The sequence below is a fragment of the Taudactylus pleione genome, unplaced genomic scaffold (genome assembly GCF_031769625.1).
Source record: "Taudactylus pleione unplaced genomic scaffold, aTauple2 ptg000231l, whole genome shotgun sequence".
NCBI lineage: Eukaryota > Metazoa > Chordata > Amphibia > Anura > Myobatrachidae > Taudactylus > Taudactylus pleione.
In genome coordinates, this window is record NW_028284633.1 from 5,279,314 (window position 1) to 5,298,725 (window position 19,412).

The 19,412-nt window shown below is 48.9% G+C and overlaps 1 protein-coding gene across 1 annotated transcript in view; it reads left to right on the forward strand.

The window, feature by feature from the left end:
• The window catches only part of CFAP58 (cilia and flagella associated protein 58), a 290,913-nt gene that overhangs the window by 95,847 nt on the left and 175,654 nt on the right, over positions 1 to 19,412 (forward strand). Inside the window, exons 10-11 of the mRNA XM_088479395.1 lie at positions 6,068 to 6,229; positions 14,134 to 14,280. Of these exons, the coding sequence (XP_088335521.1) occupies positions 6,068 to 6,229; positions 14,134 to 14,280 (309 nt within the window). The remainder of the gene's footprint in view (positions 1 to 6,067; positions 6,230 to 14,133; positions 14,281 to 19,412) is intronic.

Genomic DNA, 19,412 nt, shown 5'->3' on the forward strand with positions numbered 1-19,412 from the left:
GACACTCTCTGTGGATGTGTGCCCATGTGTCACACCCTTAGTAGATATACACCCCCTGACACCCTCTGTGGATGTGTGCCCATCTGTCACACCCTTAGTAGATATACACCCCCTGACACCCTCTGTGGATGTGTGCCCATCTGTCACACCCTTAGTAGATATACACCAGCCTGACCCTCTGTGGATGTGTGCCCATCTGTCACACCCTTAGTAGATATACACCCCCCTGACACCCTCTGTGGATGTGTGCCCATCTGTCACACCCTTAGTAGATATACACCCCCCTGACACCCTCTGTGGATGTGTGCCCATCTGTCGCACCCTTAGTAGATATACACCAGCCTGACACCCTCTGTGGATGTGTGCCCATCTGTCGCACCCTTAGTAGATATACACCCCCTGACACCCTCTGTGGATGTATGCCCATCTATCACACCCTTAGTAGATATACAACCGCCTGACACCCTCTGTGGATGTGTGCCCATCTGTCACACCCTTAGTAGATATACACCCGCCTGACACTCTCTGTGGATGTGTGCCCATGTGTCACACCCTTAGTAGATATACACCCGCCTGACACCCTCTGTGGATGTGTGCCCATTTGTCGCACCCTTAGTAGATATACACCAGCCTGACACCCTCTGTGGATGTGTGCCCATCTGTCACACCCTTAGTAGATATACACCCGCCTGACACCCTCTGTGGATGTGTGCCCATCTGTCACACCCTTAGTAGATATACACCCCCCTGACACCCTCTGTGGATGTGTGCCCATGTGTCACACCCTTAGTAGATATACAACCGCCTGACACCCTCTGTGGATGTGTGCCCATTTGTCGCACCCTTAGTAGATATACACCCCCCTGACACCCTCTGTGGATGTGTGCCCATGTGTCACACCCTTAGTAGATATACAACCGCCTGACACCCTCTGTGGATGTATGCCCATCTATCACACCCTTAGTAGTTATACACCAGCCTGACACCCTCTGTGGATGTGTGCCCATCTGTCACACCCTTAGTAGTTATACACCCGCCTGACACTCTCTGTGGATGTGTGCCCATCTGTCACACCCTTAGTAGATATACACCCGCCTGACACCCTCTGTGGATGTGTGCCCATCTGTCGCACCCTTAGTAGATATACACCAGCCTGACACCCTCTGTTGATGTGTGCCCATCTGTCGCCCCTTAGTAGATATACACCCCCCTGACACCCTCTGTGGATGTGTGCCCATCTGTCACACCCTTAGTAGATATACACCCGCCTGACACCTTCTGTGGATGTGTGCCCATCTGTCACACCCTTAGTAGATATACACCCGCCTGACACCCTCTGTGGATGTGTGCCCATCTGTCGCACCCTTAGTAGTTATACACCAGCCTGACACCCTCTGTGGATGTGTGCCCATCTGTCACACCCTTAGTAGATATATTCCCGCCTGACACCCTCTGTGGATGTGTGCCCATTTGTCGCACCCTTAGTAGATATACACTCGCCTGACACCCTCTGTGGATGTGTGCCCATCTGTCGCACCCTTAGTAGATATACACCAGCCTGACCCTCTGTGGATGTGTGCCCATCTGTCGCACCCTTAGTAGATATATTCCCGCCTGACACCCTCTGTGGATGTGTGCCCATTTGTCGCACCCTTAGTAGATATACACCCCCCTGACACCCTCTGTGGATGTGTGCCCATCTGTCACACCCTTAGTAGATATACACCCCCCTGACACCCTCTGTGGATGTGTGCCCACCTGTCACACCCTTAGTAGTTATACACCCGCCTGACACCCTCTGTGGATGTGTGCCCATCTGTCGCACCCTTAGTAGATATACACCCGCCTGACACCCTCTGTGGATGTGTGCCCATCTGTGTCACCCTTAGTAGATATACACCCGCCTGACACCCTCTGTGGATGTGTGCCCATCTGTCACACCCTTAGTAGATATACACCCCCCTGACACCCTCTGTGGATGTATGCCCATCTGTCACACCCTTAGTAGATATACAACCGCCTGACACCCTCTGTGGATGTGTGCCCATCTGTCACACCCTTAGTAGTTATACACCCGCCTGACACTCTCTGTGGATGTGTGCCCATGTGTCACACCCTTAGTAGATATACACCCGCCTGACACCCTCTGTGGATGTGTGCCAATTTGTCGCACCCTTAGTAGATATACACCCCCCTGACACCCTCTGTGGATGTGTGCCCATCTGTCACACCCTTAGTAGTTATACACCCGCCTGACACTCTCTGTGGATGTGTGCCCATGTGTCACACCCTTAGTAGATATACACCCGCCTGACACCCTCTGTGGATGTGTGCCCATTTGTCGCACCCTTAGTAGATATACACCCCCCTGACACCCTCTGTGGATGTGTGCCCATTTGTTGCACCCTTAGTAGATATACACCCCCCTGACACCCTCTGTGGATGTGTGCCCATCTGTCACACCCTTAGTAGTTATACACCAGCCTGACACCCTCTGTGGATGTGTGCCCATCTGTCACACCCTTAGTAGTTATACACCAGCCTGACACGCTCTGTGGATGTGTGCCCATCTGTCGCACCCTTAGTAGATATACACCCCCTGACACCCTCTGTGGATGTGTGCCCATCTGTCACACCCTTAGTAGATATACAACCGCCTGACACCCTCTGTGGATGTGTGCCCATCTGTCACACCCTTAGTAGTTATACACCCGCCTGACACTCTCTGTGGATGTGTGCCCATGTGTCACACCCTTAGTAGATATACACCCGCCTGACACCCTCTGTGGATGTGTGCCCATGTGTCACACCCTTAGTAGATATACACCAGCCTGACACCGTCTGTGGATGTGTGCCCATCTGTCACACCCTTAGTAGTTTTACACCCGCCTGACACTCTCTGTGGATGTGTGCCCATCTGTCACACCCTTATTCGATATCCACCCACCTGACACCCTCTGTGGATGTGTGCCCATCTGTTGCACCCTTAGTAGATATACACCCCCCTGACATCCTCTGTGGATGTGTGCCCATCTGTCACACACTTAGTAGATATACACCCGCCTGACACCCTCTGTGGATGTGTGCCCATCTGTCACACCCTTAGTAGTTATACACCCGCCTGACACCCTCTGTGGATGTGTGCCCATCTGTCACACCCTTAGTAGATATACACCCCCTGACACCCTCTGTGGATGTGTGCCCATCTGTCACACCCTTAGTAGATATACAACCGCCTGACACCCTCTGTGGATGTGTGCCCATTTGTCGCACCCTTAGTAGATATACACCAGCCTGACACCGTCTGTGGATGTGTGCCCATCTGTCACACCCTTAGTAGTTTTACACCCGCCTGACACTCTCTGTGGATGTGTGCCCATCTGTCACACCCTTATTCGATATCCACCCACCTGACACCCTCTGTGGATGTGTGCCCATCTGTTGCACCCTTAGTAGATATACACCCCCCTGACATCCTCTGTGGATGTGTGCCCATCTGTCACACACTTAGTAGATATACACCCGCCTGACACCCTCTGTGGATGTGTGCCCACCTGTCACACCCTTAGTAGTTATATACCCGCCTGACACCCTCTGTGGATGTGTGCCCATCTGTCACACCCTTAGTAGATATACACCAGCCTGACACCCTCTGTGGATGTGTGCCCATCTGTCACACCCTTAGTAGATATACACCAGCCTGACACCCTCTGTGGATGTGTGCCCATGTGTCGCACCGTTAGTAGATATACACCCCCCTGACACCCTCTGTGGATGTGTGCCCATCTGTCACACCCTTAGTAGTTATACACCAGCCTGACACCCTCTGTGGATGTGTGCCCATCTGTCACACCCTTAGTAGATATACACCAGCCTGACACCCTCTGTGGATGTGTGCCCATCTGTCACACCCTTAGTAGATATACACCCGCCTGACACCCTCTGTGGATGTATGCCCATCTGTCGCACCCTTAGTACATATACACCCGCCTGACACCCTCTGTGGATGTGTGCCCATCTGTCACACCCTTAGTAGATATACACCAGCCTGACCCTCTGTGGATGTGTGCCCATCTGTCACACCCTTAGTAGATATACACCCCCCTGACACCCTCTGTGGATGTGTGCCCATCTGTCACACCCTTAGTAGTTATACACCAGCCTGACAACCTCTGTGGATGTGTGCCCATCTGTCACATCCTTAGTAGATATACACCAGCCTGACACCCTCTGTGGATGTGTGCCCATCTGTCGCACCCTTAGTAGATATACACCAGCCTGACACCCTCTGTGGATGTGTGCCCATCTGTCACACCCTTAGTAGATATACACCAGCCTGACACCCTCTGTGGATGTGTGCCCATCTGTCGCACCCTTAGTAGATATACACCCGCCTGACACCCTCTGTGGATGTGTGCCCATCTGTCGCACCCTTAGTAGATATACACCCGCCTGACACCCTCTGTGGATGTGTGCCCATCTGTCGCACCCTTAGTAGATATACACCCCCTGACACCCTCTGTGGATGTGTGCCCATCTGTCGCACCCTTAGTAGATATACACTCGCCTGACACCCTCTGTGGATGTGTGCCCATCTGTCCCACCCTTAGTAGAAATACTCCCCCCTGACACCCTCTGTGGATGTGTGCCCATCTGTTACACCCTTAGTAGATATACACCCACCTGACACCCTCTGTGGATGTGTGCCCATCTGTCCCACCCTTAGTAGAAATACTCCCCCCTGACACCCTCTGTGGATGTGTGCCCATCTGTCACACCCTTAGTAGATATACACCCCCTGACACCCTCTGTGGATGTGTGCCCATCTGTCGCACCCTTAGTAGATATACACCAGCCTGACACCCTCTGTGGATGTGTGCCCATCTGTCACACCCTTAGTAGATATACACCCCCTGACACCCTCTGTGGATGTGTGCCCATCTGTTCCACCCTTAGTAGAAATACACCCCCCTAACACCCTCTGTGGATGTGTGCCCATGTGTCACACCCTTAGTAGATATACACCCCCATGACATCCTCTGTGGATGTGTTCCCATCTGTCGCCCCTTAGTAGTTATACACCAGCCTGACACCCTCTGTGGATGTGTGCCCATCTCCCTTCCCCCAGTTAATAATCACCCACCTGACGCCCCCTCAGTAGATATACACACACACACTTGACACCCCCATAATAAACACCCACTTGTCACTCCCCCAAAATAGGTATACACCCGCCTGACACCCCACATAATGGATATACACCTTCCTGACATCCCCCATAATAGAATTAAACTCACCTGACAACCCCCGTAATAGATATACACCCACCCGATAACCTCTGACACCCTCATAATAAACACCCACCTGAACCCCCCCAAAATAGATATACACCCACCTGAAATGCCCTTAGTAGAGATGCACCGGCCTGACACCCCCATAATGGATATACACCCGTCTGATACCCCCCATAATAGATTTGCACCCACCTGACCCCCCCCTTCCTTCCCGTAATAGATATGCACCCAGATGTGACGGTCACTGTGTGTGTCAGGTTGGCAAGCTCTGATGATTTATACAACTAACATTCCTGGTGGGGGTCCGACAACCAACACCAGTTAGGTATCTGTGCCCGTCCTTTCTATATATCCACCCTAATGAGGGGGCTGGTGAAAGCTGCATCTTATCTCATCGCTGTCATAACAAACCCATTCCCATATTTCCTGCCTCCAGGTTTATTTCTTGCAGAATGAGAAGTTCCCACCTTGTCTATCTTGTCAGAAACACTTGTTTGTAGTTTGCAGATGGAATTAGAGGCCTGGAGACAGAAGAAATGGCAAATCCGTCATCATTTCAGCTTCTGCAGACGACTTTACACTTTCGCAACTTAACGCTACTGTAACAATATAATAATTAGCTTTATTGTTGCGCGACTGTGTGTCCTCTTCTGATTACATTGCGGGGCTTCCCACATCTCATGCACCCACATGAGCCTCCATCGTGGCGCAGAGGTCTTAGTTCCCCGCATGTTACATACATTTGGCTGTGACTGCGGCTCTGTGTCTCATAGGTTCTCCAGCACATGGAGGATATAAAGGTGCGGGAGATGCAGATCTTCGATTACAAGAAAAAGATTGCAGAGGCGGAAACTAAGCTGAAGCAGCAGCAGAATCTGTATGAGGCAGTGAGATCCGACAGGAACCTGTACAGCAAGAACCTCATAGAGGCTCAGGTACATAGTAACTCAGACATACCCTGATTAGTGTAATTCACATCCTGATCAGCGGGAGGCAGTGTAACACAGAACCTGATCAGCAGGAGGCAGTGTAACACATAACCTGATCAGTGGGGGGCAGTATAATGAATGGGGGCAGTGTAACACAGAACCTGATCAGCGGGAGGCAGTGTAACACATAACCTGATCAGCGGGAGGCAGTGTAACACAGAACCTGATCAGCGGGAGGCAGTGTAACACAGAACCTGATCAGCGGGAGGCAGTGTAACACAGAACCTGATCAGCGGGAGGCAGTGTAACACAGAACCTGATCAGCAGGAGGCAGTGTAACACATAACCTGATCAGCAGGAGGCAGTGTAACACATAACCTGATCAGCAGGAGGCAGTGTAACACATAACCTGATCAGTGGGGGGCAGTATAATGAATGGGGGCAGTGTAACACAGAACCTGATCAGCGGGAGGCAGTGTAACACAGAACCTGATCAGCAGGAGGCAGTGTAACACATTAACCTGATCAGTGGGGGGCAGTATAATGAATGGGGGCAGTGTAACATATATCCTGGTCAGTGAGGGGGGCAGTATAATGAATGGGGGCAGTGTAACATATATCCTGGTCAGTGAGGGGGCAGTATAATGAATGGGGGCAGTGTAACATATATCCTGGTCAGTGAAGGGGGCAGTATAATGAATGGGGGGAGTGTAACATATATCCTGGTCAGTGAAGGGGGCAGTATAATGACTGGGGGCAGTGTAACATATGTCCTGGTCAGTGAGGGGGCAGTATAATGAATGGGGGCAGTGTAACACATAACCTGGTCAGTGAGGGGGCAGTATAATGAATGGGGGCAGTGTAACACATAACCTGGTCAGTGAGGGGGCAGTATAATGAATGGGGGTAGTGTAACACATAACCTGGTCAGTGAGGGGGCAGTATAATGAATGGGGGCAGTGTAACATATATCCTGGTCAGTGAGGGGGCAGTATAATGAATGGGGGCAGTGTGACATATATCCTGGTCAGTGAGGGGGCAGTATAATGGATGGGGGCAGTGTAGCACATAACCTGGTCAGTGAGGGGGCAGTATAATGAATGGGGGCAGTGTAACATATATCCTGGTCAGTGAGGGGGGCAGTATAATGAATGGGGGCAGTGTAACACATAACCTGGTCAGTGAGGGGGCAGTATAATGAATGGGGGCAGTGTAACACATAACCTGGTTAGTGAGGGGGCAGTATAATGAATGGGGGTAGTGTAACACATAACCTGGTCAGTGAGGGGGCAGTATAATGAATGGGGGCAGTGTAACATATATCCTGGTCAGTGAGGGGGGCAGTATAATGAATGGGGGTAGTGTAACACATAACCTGGTCAGTGAGGGGGCAGTATAATGAATGGGGGCAGTGTAACCTATATCCTGGTCAGTGAGGGGGCAGTATAATGAATGGGGGCAGTGTGACATATATCCTGGTCAGTGAGGGGGCAGTATAATGGATGGGGGCAGTGTAGCACATAACCTGGTCAGTGAGGGGGCAGTGTAATGAATGGGGGCAGTGTAACATATATCCTGGTCAGTGAGGGGGCAGTATAATGAATGGGGGCAGTGTAATATATATCCTGGTCAGTGAGGGGGCAGTATAATGAATGGGGGCAGTGTAATATATATCCTGGTTAGTGGGGGGCAGTATAATGAATGGGGGCAGTGTAACACATATCCTGGTCAGTGAGGGGGCAGTATAATGAATGGGGGCAGTGTAGCACATAACCTGGTCAGTGAGGGGGTAGTATAATGAATGATTTGGGCAGTGTAATGATCGTGGAGGACAGTAAGTGATATTTCTTCTTCAGGGTCCATAGGGCTCCACAGGGAGACCTTGGGTTGTAGGTGATGGTTGAGGACCGGTCACCACACAGTTAAAGCTTTCAGCTCCCAGGATGCACTGATCCAACCCCCTTTACCCCGCCCCCTAGCCAGAGGCACCTCAGTTTTGTCGGTGCCCGGCCGGAGTTACGTCACCATTATGCAGAAGCTTTTATTTTATGATTTATTTATTTTTTTATACTTTTCCCGTTGAGCGAGCAGTAGCAGACGTCTGCGCTGCCGCTCCATCACCCCTCCGGGCGCCGCCACGCCAGCTTCGGCTGGGGGTTTCGGCTGGCACATCGGGATCCTTGCTAGCCGGCCCCGCGGACTGACCCAGACTGTAGCCGGGACACAAGGGGACAGGTAAGGTGGGTCATCGCTCGCGGTGACCTGCGGATTGGCAGTCATACCTACGGTCTTGGGACAGACCGGAGGCGCTGAGAGTGAACACAGGCTTTGTCCAAAGTGATCCACTAGACCACCAGCGGGAATCCAGCATCCCGGTGGTTAAAAAATTAGCATTAGCATTAAAGCGGCCCCTCCCATCAGCTCAGGGCGCCATTCCTCTGAGGTCTCGCTTCCCTGAGCTGCTCTCCTCCTCTGTCCACGCCCCCTCAGAGGTCTCCGGCGGCCATTTTCTCCAGGTTCAGCCATAGCTCTCTCAGGGAAACGCAGGATCTGGTCCCCCTACATACCTCTCCCTGGAGTCAGGTTGTGGAGCGCTATAGCCTACCAGATGTTGAGTCACTGACAACAGAATCTGTGTAGATGATTGTAGCGCCCTTCTGCAGTTATATGGTATTTCTGCATTGTGACTTATGTTAGCGCTGCCTGTCTGTGTATTTCTCTGTACTGTCAGTATATATCTTTTCCTTTTTTTCCTGACTTTGCCCTAACATACAGGTGTATTCAGGGCTTTTCCCAGTACCTCACATCTCTACAATAAATGTATTGGTGAGGGTTGTCACATACAGTTGGTTACTGCACAGTACCATATTTGTGCTGTGCGCTCCTGCAGCTTGTCCAACCCTAAGGCAGGATCAGTATATTGCATTCCTACTTGTATCCTACATACCCAGTGGTTGCATTATACCCAGTGCCACATTGTGTGCTATACTACTCTACAACTATGTCTAGCAAAGGCAAGAGTAGCAAGCAAGCATCTGCACCCATACTGCTATCATGCAAATGTGCTGCAGGCTTATGTGAGGAGGATTTGATACAAGATGGGTTATGTGTTAAATGTTCTACTCTGATAGGCCCATCAGACCCTCCAGCTCCTGCACAAGAGCCCCCCTGGGCTTCCTTTTCTCAGGTGCTGGCTACTATTGCGGACCAGCTAGTGGTACCGACTGTAATTTCCCCTATGGGGCTGCCACAACAGGCCATAATTCCCCCTCTGGGGCTGCCACAGCAGGTTCAGGCGATACAGGTACCTCCTGTGCCCCCTCCATGTGTAGACGTATTCTCTAGCTCGGTACAGAGTCTGGTGGCAACCCTTACAGCCTTTCAGACTATTTTGCAAGGTGAGAAGCCCCTACCCAGTAAGACGTCTAAGTGTCCTGTGTTATCCTCACAGTCCACGCAGTTCTCAGATTCTGAAGTGTCATCTGAGGAGGCAGAAGATGCTGATCTAACACTGACTCCCCTCAGGGGGAGGATGAGAGTCAGTCTAAAATTAATATTCCTGCCTTTGTGCGAGCTGTTAGATCCATCTTACTCATAGAAGATGACGAGCCAGCCCCTAAATCTAAGCACCCACTGTTTAAACGACAGAAAGTGGCTTCAGCAGAATTCCCTCTATCGGTTTAATTAGCTGAACACATGGTGGCACATGGGGTTTCAGCCCCAAAAACGTCTGACCTCCTGTTATCCATTTCCTGCGGCTCATTGTTCAAAATGGGAGACTCCACCTGCGGTGGATTCGCATGTTACGCGTTTAATTAAAACCGCTACGTTGCCTATCCCTACAGTAACCCCTTTGAAAGCCCCTACGGATAGAGAGGTTGAATCTTGCCTTAAATCGATATACTCTCTTTCAGGGGCTGTTGCCCGTCCAACCATGGCTATTGCATGGGTGACTAAAGCTATAGAGAGCTGGGCTGACGCACTTGAAGACACTTTTCCCTCAGATGCTTCTAGGCATCAGATGTCTTTCGTTGCTCACATACGAGATGCAGCTTCCTATATTGGAAAAGTGACGTAGGATGCCAGTCTCCTAACCTCCAGAGTCTCGGCCACGGCAGTGTCTGCCTGCCATACCCTGTGGCTACTCTCATGGAAGGCAGACGCAGACTCCAAGAAAGGCCTTGAAGTGTTACCCTACAATGGGGAGATCTTGTTTGGCCCAGACCTTGACAAGATTGTAACCAATCTTGGCGGCATCAAAAACTGCATTTTTGCCTTCAGTAACTACTACTGCAAAGCCACGGAATACATTTTTTAGGTCCTTTCATCCTCAAGGAAAACCTAAAGGTCAGTCCTTTCCTAGGCAGGCGGCTACCACTAGGGCCTCCAAGCCCAGGACCAAGCAAGCCTGGACAACCAGACGCCCTGTTTCAAAATCCAAGGATAAGCCCTCAGTCTGACAGGACAGGCCTCCCTCTGGGGGATCCCAGAGTGGGAGGCCGACTTCTTCAGTTTGCCCAGTGCTGGTGTCAGACCACCACGGATGCTTGGGTAAGAGAAGTGGTCTCTCACGGGTATGCCCTCTCATTTCTTCGACGGCCACCCCACCAGTTTTTCTACACAGGCCCTCCTTCAGACCCAAGCAAGGCCTTACAAATCCAGGAAGCCATACAGTCCTTGCTGCAAGCAGGGGTAATTGTGCCAGTCCCGCTATCTCAGCGGGGTACCAGTTACTATTCTACTCTCTTTCAGGTTCAAAAACCGAATGGGTCTCATCAGCCTATCCTCAACCTCAAATCCCTGAACAAATTCCTCAGGGTACCCAGGTTCATGATGGAAACCCTACACTCGATCATACTAGCTATGGTGCCTGGGGACTTTATGGTATCTCTGGATATTCAGGATGCACCTATAGTGCCCTCACAACAGCGATATCTCCGGTTTGCTATACTACAGCAACACTTCCAATTTCAGGCTCTGCCCTTTGGACTATCCCCAGCTCCATGGGTGTTTACCAAAATTATGGCTGTCATGGCGGCCCAACTGTGTGGTCAGGGTATCTAACTGTTGCTATATCTGGACAATTCCCAGAAGTGCTTCGCCGCCATATGTGGCAAACCATTGATTTCCTTCACAAGCACGGATGGTTAATCAACTGGAAAAAGCCCTCCCTGAATCCCTCACAGAGAATGATTCATCTGGGAGCCCTGCTGGATTTTCAGGATCAGAGAATTTTTCTGACATAAGACAAGATCTCCACACTTCAACTACGAGTGCGCAGATGTCTTCACAGTCGTCGGGTGTCAATCCACTTGGCAATGCAGGTTCTGGGATCCATGGTGTCCACCTTCGACATGGTGGAGTATGCTCAGTTCCATTCCAGGCTTTTGCAAAGGTTGATCCTCTCCAGGTGGAACGGGTTACCCCATCAGATCAAAGCTCAGACAATGGTACTCTCTCCGGAGGTGCATCTGTCCCTCTCTTGGTGGCTACAGACATCTCCTCATCTAACCAAGGGTCATCCCTTTTTGATCCCGGACTGGGTACTCCTAACAATGGACGCCAGTCTCCGGGGCAGGGGCACAGTGACCGATCCACACTCAGGGTCGCTGGACATCGGTTGAATCAACTCTGCCAATCAACATATTGCAACTTCGAGCGGTGTACAGTGCCCTCATACTGGCCCAGTACATACTTCACGGAAAACCTGTACAGGTAATGTCCGACAATGCCACAACAGTGGCTTACATCAACCATCAAGGAGGCACTCAAAGTCGGGCAGCAATGACAGAAGTGTCACGCATTCTGACATGGGTCGAGGGTCACCTCTCGGTCCTCTCTGCAGTGTTCATTCCGGGAGTTCTCAATTGGGAAGCAGACTTCCTCAGCCATTACGACGTGCATCCCGGGAAATGGTCTCTGCACCACAATGTCTTTCAACTCCTAGTGAGCAGATGGGGCCACCCAGAGGTGGACCTCCATGGCCTCCCAACACAATCCCAAACTGCCCGTGTGTGGTCCAGAACAAGAGCTGCTGAGGCAACCTTTTGTAGATGCATTATCAGTGAAGTGGACTTTCCAGTTTGCCTACCTATTCCCTCCAGTCTCCCTAATTCCTCGAGTTCTTCGGAAGTTCAAACAAGACGGAGGCACTGTACTGCTGGTGGCTCCAGCTTGGCCTAGACGTCATTGGTACTCAGATCTTCGGAGTCTCTCCATCGAAACGCCGTTCCTGCTACCTCAACGACTGGACCTGTTGTCTCAGGGTCCTTGCCTTTACCCGGACCTGGGTCGTCTGTCTTTGACGGCGTGGCTCTTGAGACCTCCCTTCTGAGGTCCAAAGGATTCTCTAGCTCTGTAGTCAAAACTATGCTCATAGCGCGTAAGCCAGCTTCTGCTCGGATCTGCCACAGAGTGTGGCATACATATTTCCAATTGTGTCGTACCAGAAGCTACAGTACGACCCCCAAGTGTTTAGGATTTCCAGAGTCCTGGCCTTCCTTTCAGTTGGATTTGACCTTGGACTCTGCCTGGCCTCACTGAAAGTAGACTTGCTCCACTTCCAGCGTAGACTTGCTCCACTTCTGGATGTCCACACCTTCCTCCAGGGTGTCCTCCGTATGCAACCTCCCTTTGTTCCTCCAAGGGCTCCATGGGATTTGACAGTAGTGCTTTGTGCCCGACAGGGTCCTCCGTTTGAACCCCTGGATTCTGTGGAACTCAAGTGGCTCACAGCAAAGACTCTTTCTTCTGGCTATGGCGTCTGCCAGAAGGGTGTCAGATTTAGGGGCGCTCACCTGTCACTCCCCATATCTGATATTCCATCAGGACAGGGCTGTGCTTCAGACTCGCCCTGGTTTCCTTCCTAAAGTAGTTACTAGTTTCCACAAGGAAATTGTAGTCCCGGCCTTTCAATCACCAGACCTATCGGCAGGTGAGGCCTCCTTGGATGTGGTCCATGCCCTCAGGATATACATGGACCGTACCAGTTCCCTTCGGAGATCAGACTTCTTATTGGTGCTCTATAGATTTCACAAGACTGGATGGCCAGCCAACAAACAGACATTGGCTTAGATGGCTTCGCATGACTATCTCACAGGCTTACACACAGGCAGGCCTTCCTGTACCAGCTATTGTTAATGCTCACTCTACTCATTCTGTGGGTCCTTCGTGGGCAGCTCGCCATGGTGTCTCAGCTGAGCAGCTTTGTAATGCGACCACATGGTCCTCTGTCCAGACCTTTCTGAAGTTTTATGCCTTTGATACATTTGCCTCTCAGGATGCTTCATTTGGGTTCCGGATTCTCCTCTCAGCTCGGGAGCGTCCCCTCCCTTAAATCACTGCTTTGGGACATCCCCAAGGTCTCCCTGTGGAGCCCTATGGACCCTGAAGAAGAAAATGAGAGTTATGGTAAAAATTACCATGTTAACTCTCTTTCTTCGATGTCCATAGGGTCCACAGGGCACCCGCCCTGAAGCACCTAACTTCTTATGGGCTATGTTTCTGGTCACCGGTTTCCTGTCTCCTTCTACGTAAGAGTGTGATTCTTGTATGTACCAGTCTTCCTTCTCTCTTCTCCGGCCTTTGGCTTGTCACGAACTAAGGTAGCTCGGGGGCGGGGTATAGGGGGTTGGACCAGTGCATCCTGGGAGGTGAAAGCTTTAACTGTGTGGTGCCCGGTCCTCAACCACCACCTACACCCCCAAGGTCTCCCTGTGGACCCTATGAACTTTGAAGAAAGAGAGTTGACAAAGGTAAGTTTTACCATAACTCTCATTATTCTTGTATATCCCCACCTTTTTCTATATCTCCACCTGGTTACAAGTTATAGTATAATAAAATAGATTTTTTTGTATAATTGTGATAGATGCCTGGGTATCAGTCTGTTTATTTGCCCTGTGTACCAATAGGATGAAATAACAGAGATGAAGAGAAAGCTGAAAATCATGAACCACCAGGTGGATCAGCTGAAGGAGGAGATCAACACCAAGGAGTCGGCTCTGCTCAAGGTGCACCTGGACCACCAACGCCTAGAGAAAGAGAAGGAGGCGCTAAAGGTGTGTCCCGTGCGCGTAAATGTGTCTGAGCAATGATCACTTCCATCAACTAGGGTCATTTAACAAATGCATAACGCACAAGATATCGTAGATCCTCTGACCCCACCCCAGCGAGCTCCCGTCCCCTCTGTCACACAATGTCTATGTGCATGTAGTGGCCTAGGCAGTGGGAGGGACGTCCTCTGGTTTGTGCTCTATGCGCATGTGCAGTCAGAGTATTTGACGGCCGGTCCTGTCTGGGGGGCATTTAAGCTGCATGTGGAGAGGTCTGATGGCATGTGGAGAGGTCTCGAGGGCATTTAAGGGGCATGTGGTGTTGTCTGATGCTATATATGGGGCATGTTGGAGGTTTGATGGGCATTATAAGGGGCTCATGGGTAGCCATGTTTGCTCCCCCTTATGTTAAAAGCTGGCTACGCACGGCCTTATGGCGGCAGAAGAACAGTGTTGGAGCTCGGGTGTATACTGATATCGATCACTTTACTGCTGACTCTTATCCAGAACAGCCTCTTATCGGAGCCACTGTCCCTGCAAGAGTTTTCCATAGTTAGCCCCGGGGCACCATTGCAAGCAACGATAACTAGTCCCCTATATCTCTGGCCTTAATCATCTGCTCCTCATCTGCAATGCATTGCTTTGCTGACAGATTGGCAATCAATCGGTGGGAGGGGAGAAAGATTGATGAGTTTCAGATCATCTGAGTGTCATTCCCCACACTTGTCATATTCACTGAAAATGTACAGCATCTGCTCTCCAGTGTACATCCAGCTGCGGTCACTTCATCACAGTACTCCCAGAGACCAGACGCTGACGGCCTGACACCAGAGCTTTTGCAGCTTAATTATTTAGCAGGGAATATGTCCAAAACTCATCAGCACAGTAGTCAGTGCCCCGGGCAGTACAGTCCTTCAGCCAGGTTATTCCTGCTCTCCTCTGTGCAGACAGGCACATCCACAGTTGTAGGCGATATTAAAGTTGTGCCTGGGTAGGAATTAAATGCCAGCAGTGAGCATAGTGTAACATGGAGAAATGACTGCATTTACTAAGGCGTAACTGAATCCGAGCTGGGAATACGTTTTGGGCTGCGGAATCCTGGATTTCAGCGCACATTTGTCAACGCTTTGTAAACACAAGTGAGGAACCTGGTAAACCCAGATCTGAATCACTAAACTTAGTTGAGCACATTTGTGAGTCCTTGGGGGACAGAGGCTCATTGTATTTAGAGTTGAGCTTCGGGACTTCTGTACACCATACACCCAGATTTGGGGGCCCATTTATCAATAAAAATGTTATTGCAGGATGTGACAGTAGCACAGCAATGTATGAAATCGCACCGGCAGGGACTGAGGGGCCCATCTCTGTGATGTGCCCGGAGTGAAGAGGCCGTCTCTTCACTCCTGCGCATGCGCATTCTACGGTCCCTCCGTGTCCCTGTCCCTGTAAATCTTGCGTAATGTAGCCCATACGCTACAGCAGCAGAACGCCATCTTCAGATCGACCGTGTTTATCCACCTCCCAGTCACTGCCCAGGAACGCCCAGCACATTCCCAATACATCCCTGATACCTTGCGCCTTCATCACGACCGCGCCTCTGTGTGCGCTCTGTGTGACACGTGCACTGTAGGAGTTTTTGCGTATGTGCAGTATCAGAATATCGCTCACGTCAGTGACCATCGGCGTTGCGTGCCACTCTGAATTACACCCTTTATGTATCTCGGCCTGGGCTCAGGCACTTCTATAACAAATGAGTGGTGTTCTTTCATAGTACGTACAGATGTCACATAGGTCAATCACATGGCTTCTAGGTCCTCAGACAGCATGGCAGGCAGCCTGCCCATCCGGGAGTGGCCGTGGTGGGGGTCCGTTCGCTTCCCTGCAGGGCATTGGTGGCTCAGATTCGCGGCAGATTGAGCGAGGTATCATAGGTCAGTGGCTGAACTTACCCTCCTCTTAGACCAGACGGATCAGCTTCATTTGAACCACAGGGGGTATACTTACAACTCAATGTATGCGTGTTGCGACCTTGTTTCGGGGTGTGTCTCAGCCTGCGACGGCGATCCCATACGCAGTAACAATGGCTTCCGCGTCTCATTTCCCGCGCCCCTTCTGCACAACCATAGCGTTGCTCAGAAGGCCGATTATCCACTGATCTGCGACCGATGCTGCGTCTTTGTAAGCAGTCGCTTGGATTTGCGAAGCCGCCGGTGGGCGTCTCAATACAAATCCCGGTGGCTGTTGCCAGATTTTCAGATTTTTTGCAGACAAATTCGCGGCAGCGGTGGCAGCATTGGCGTAAATCAGGCCCAGTGAGTGGGCTAGCGATGGATTCCAGCACGGGGCAGGATGAGTCCATGGTACACTAAGGAGGATTAGTTGTCCCAGTCTGGGAAGGTAACAACGCGCCCTCGCCATTTCCTGAATTTCAGGCTTTGCCCCTGAGTCTGACACAGCTGTGCCGGTGTTTACAAAAATATGGCCGTCATACCCAAAGAGGTGACAATCATTCCTTATCTGGACAGGACCCCGCGCCTCACTTCAGGCTCATGTGAGCGATAGTACATGCTAGAAACCCATCAGCCCATCATCAGTTATCGGAGATCCAATTTAACCTGGTTCCTCTCCAGAGATTTGTTAGGAGTCTGCTGTTTAGCATCGGAGCAGCAGAAAGTGTCCATTCCTCAGGGTAAGACACATTTCCTGCACAGATTAATAAAATCTCTATTCGCTCTAAATCACATCGCTGTTTATACGGACATGACACACCGGGGGAAGAGGGCGCCAACCTTAGAGGCGATGCAATTTGCACTTTTCCATTCAAGAGGGTACCAGATAATGGGGGAGCAGTGCTAAGCTCTGGAAAGTAATAAACTACCAACCACTCAGCTCCTAACTGTCATGTTACAGGCTGTGTTTGAAAAATGCCAGTTAAGCCGCATACACATGGGAGGATGATCTGTATGAATGATATTGGTGAAAGATTTCCCTGGAAGTTTCTGTAGTGCAGGACAAACAATATTGGGTGAACACACTGATAGATATATATGATAGACATTGGGTGTACACACTGATAGATATATATGATAGACATTGGGTGTACACACTGATAGATATATATGATAGACATTGGGTGTACACACTGATATATACATATGATAGACATTGGGTGTACACACTGATAGATATATATGATAGACATTGGGTGTACACACTGATATATACATATGATAGACATTGGGTGAACACACTGATAGATATATATGATAGACATTGGGTGTACACACTGATATATATATATATATATATATATATATATATATATATATATATATATATGATAGACTTTGGGTGTACACACTGATAGATATCTATGATAGACATTGGGTGTACACACTGACAGCTCTATGATTGATATTGGGTGAACACACTGATAGATATATATGATAGACATTGGGTGTACACACTGATAGATATCTATGATATATATTGGGTGTACACACTGACAGCTCTATGATAAATATTGGGCGTACACACTGATAGATATATATGATAGACATTGGGTGTACACACTGATAGATATATGTGATAGACATTGGGTGTACACACTGATAGATATATATGATAGATATTGGATGTACACACTGATAGATCTCTATGATAGATATTGAGTGTACACACTGATAGATATATATGATAGACATTGGGTGTAAACACTGATATATATATATATGATAGACTTTGGGCGTACACACTGATAGATATATATGATAGACATTGGGTGTACACACTGATAGATATATGTGATAGACATTGGGTGTACACACTGATAGATATATATGATAGATATTGGATGTACACACTGATAGATCTCTATGATAGATATTGAGTGTACACACTGATAGATATATATGATAGACATTGGGTGTAAACACTGATATATATATATATGATAGACTTTGGGTGTACACACTGATAGATATATATGATAGACATTGGGTGTAAACACTGATAGATATATATGATAGATATTGGGTGTACACACTGACAGCTCTATGATAGATATTGGGTGTACACACTCATAGATATCTATGATAGACATTGGGTGTACACACTGATAGATATATATGATAGATATTGGGTGTACACACTTATAGATCTCTATGATAGATATTGGGTGTACACACTGACGGGTCTATGATAGACATTGGGTGTACACACTGAAAGATATCTATGATAGACATTGACTGTACACACTGATTTATATCTATGATAGACATTGGGTGTACACACTGATACATATCTATGATAGACATTGGGTGTACACACTGATAGATATATATGATAGATATTGGGTGTACACACTGACAGCTCTATGATAGACATTGGGTGTACACACTGATCTCTGTGATAGATATTGGGTGTACACACTGATAGATATCTATGATAGACATTGGGTGTACACACTGATACATATCTATGATAGACATTGGGTGTACACACTGATAGATATATATGATAGACATTGGGTGTACACACTGATAGATATCTATGATAGACATTGGGTGTACACACTGATACATATCTATGATAGACATTGGGTGTACACACTGATAGATATATATGATAGATATTGGGTGTACACACTGACAGCTCTATGATAGACATTGGGTGTACACACTGATCTCTATGATAGATATTGGGTGTACACACTGATAGATATCTATGATAGACATTGGGTGTACACACTGATACATATCTATGATAGACATTGGGTGTACACACTGATAGATATATATGATAGACATTGGGTGTACACACTGATAGATATCTATGATAGACATTGGGTATACACACTGATAGATATATATGATTGACATTGGGTGTACACACTGATAGATATCTATGATAGATATTGGGTGTACACCCTGACAGCTATACACACTGATAGATATATATGATAGACATTGGGTGTACACACTGATAGATATATATCATAGACATTGGGTGTACACACTGACAGCTCTATGATAGACATTGGGTGTACACACTGATAGATATCTATGATAGACATGGAGTGTACACACTGATAGATATATATGATAGATATATATGATAGACATTGGGTGTACACACTG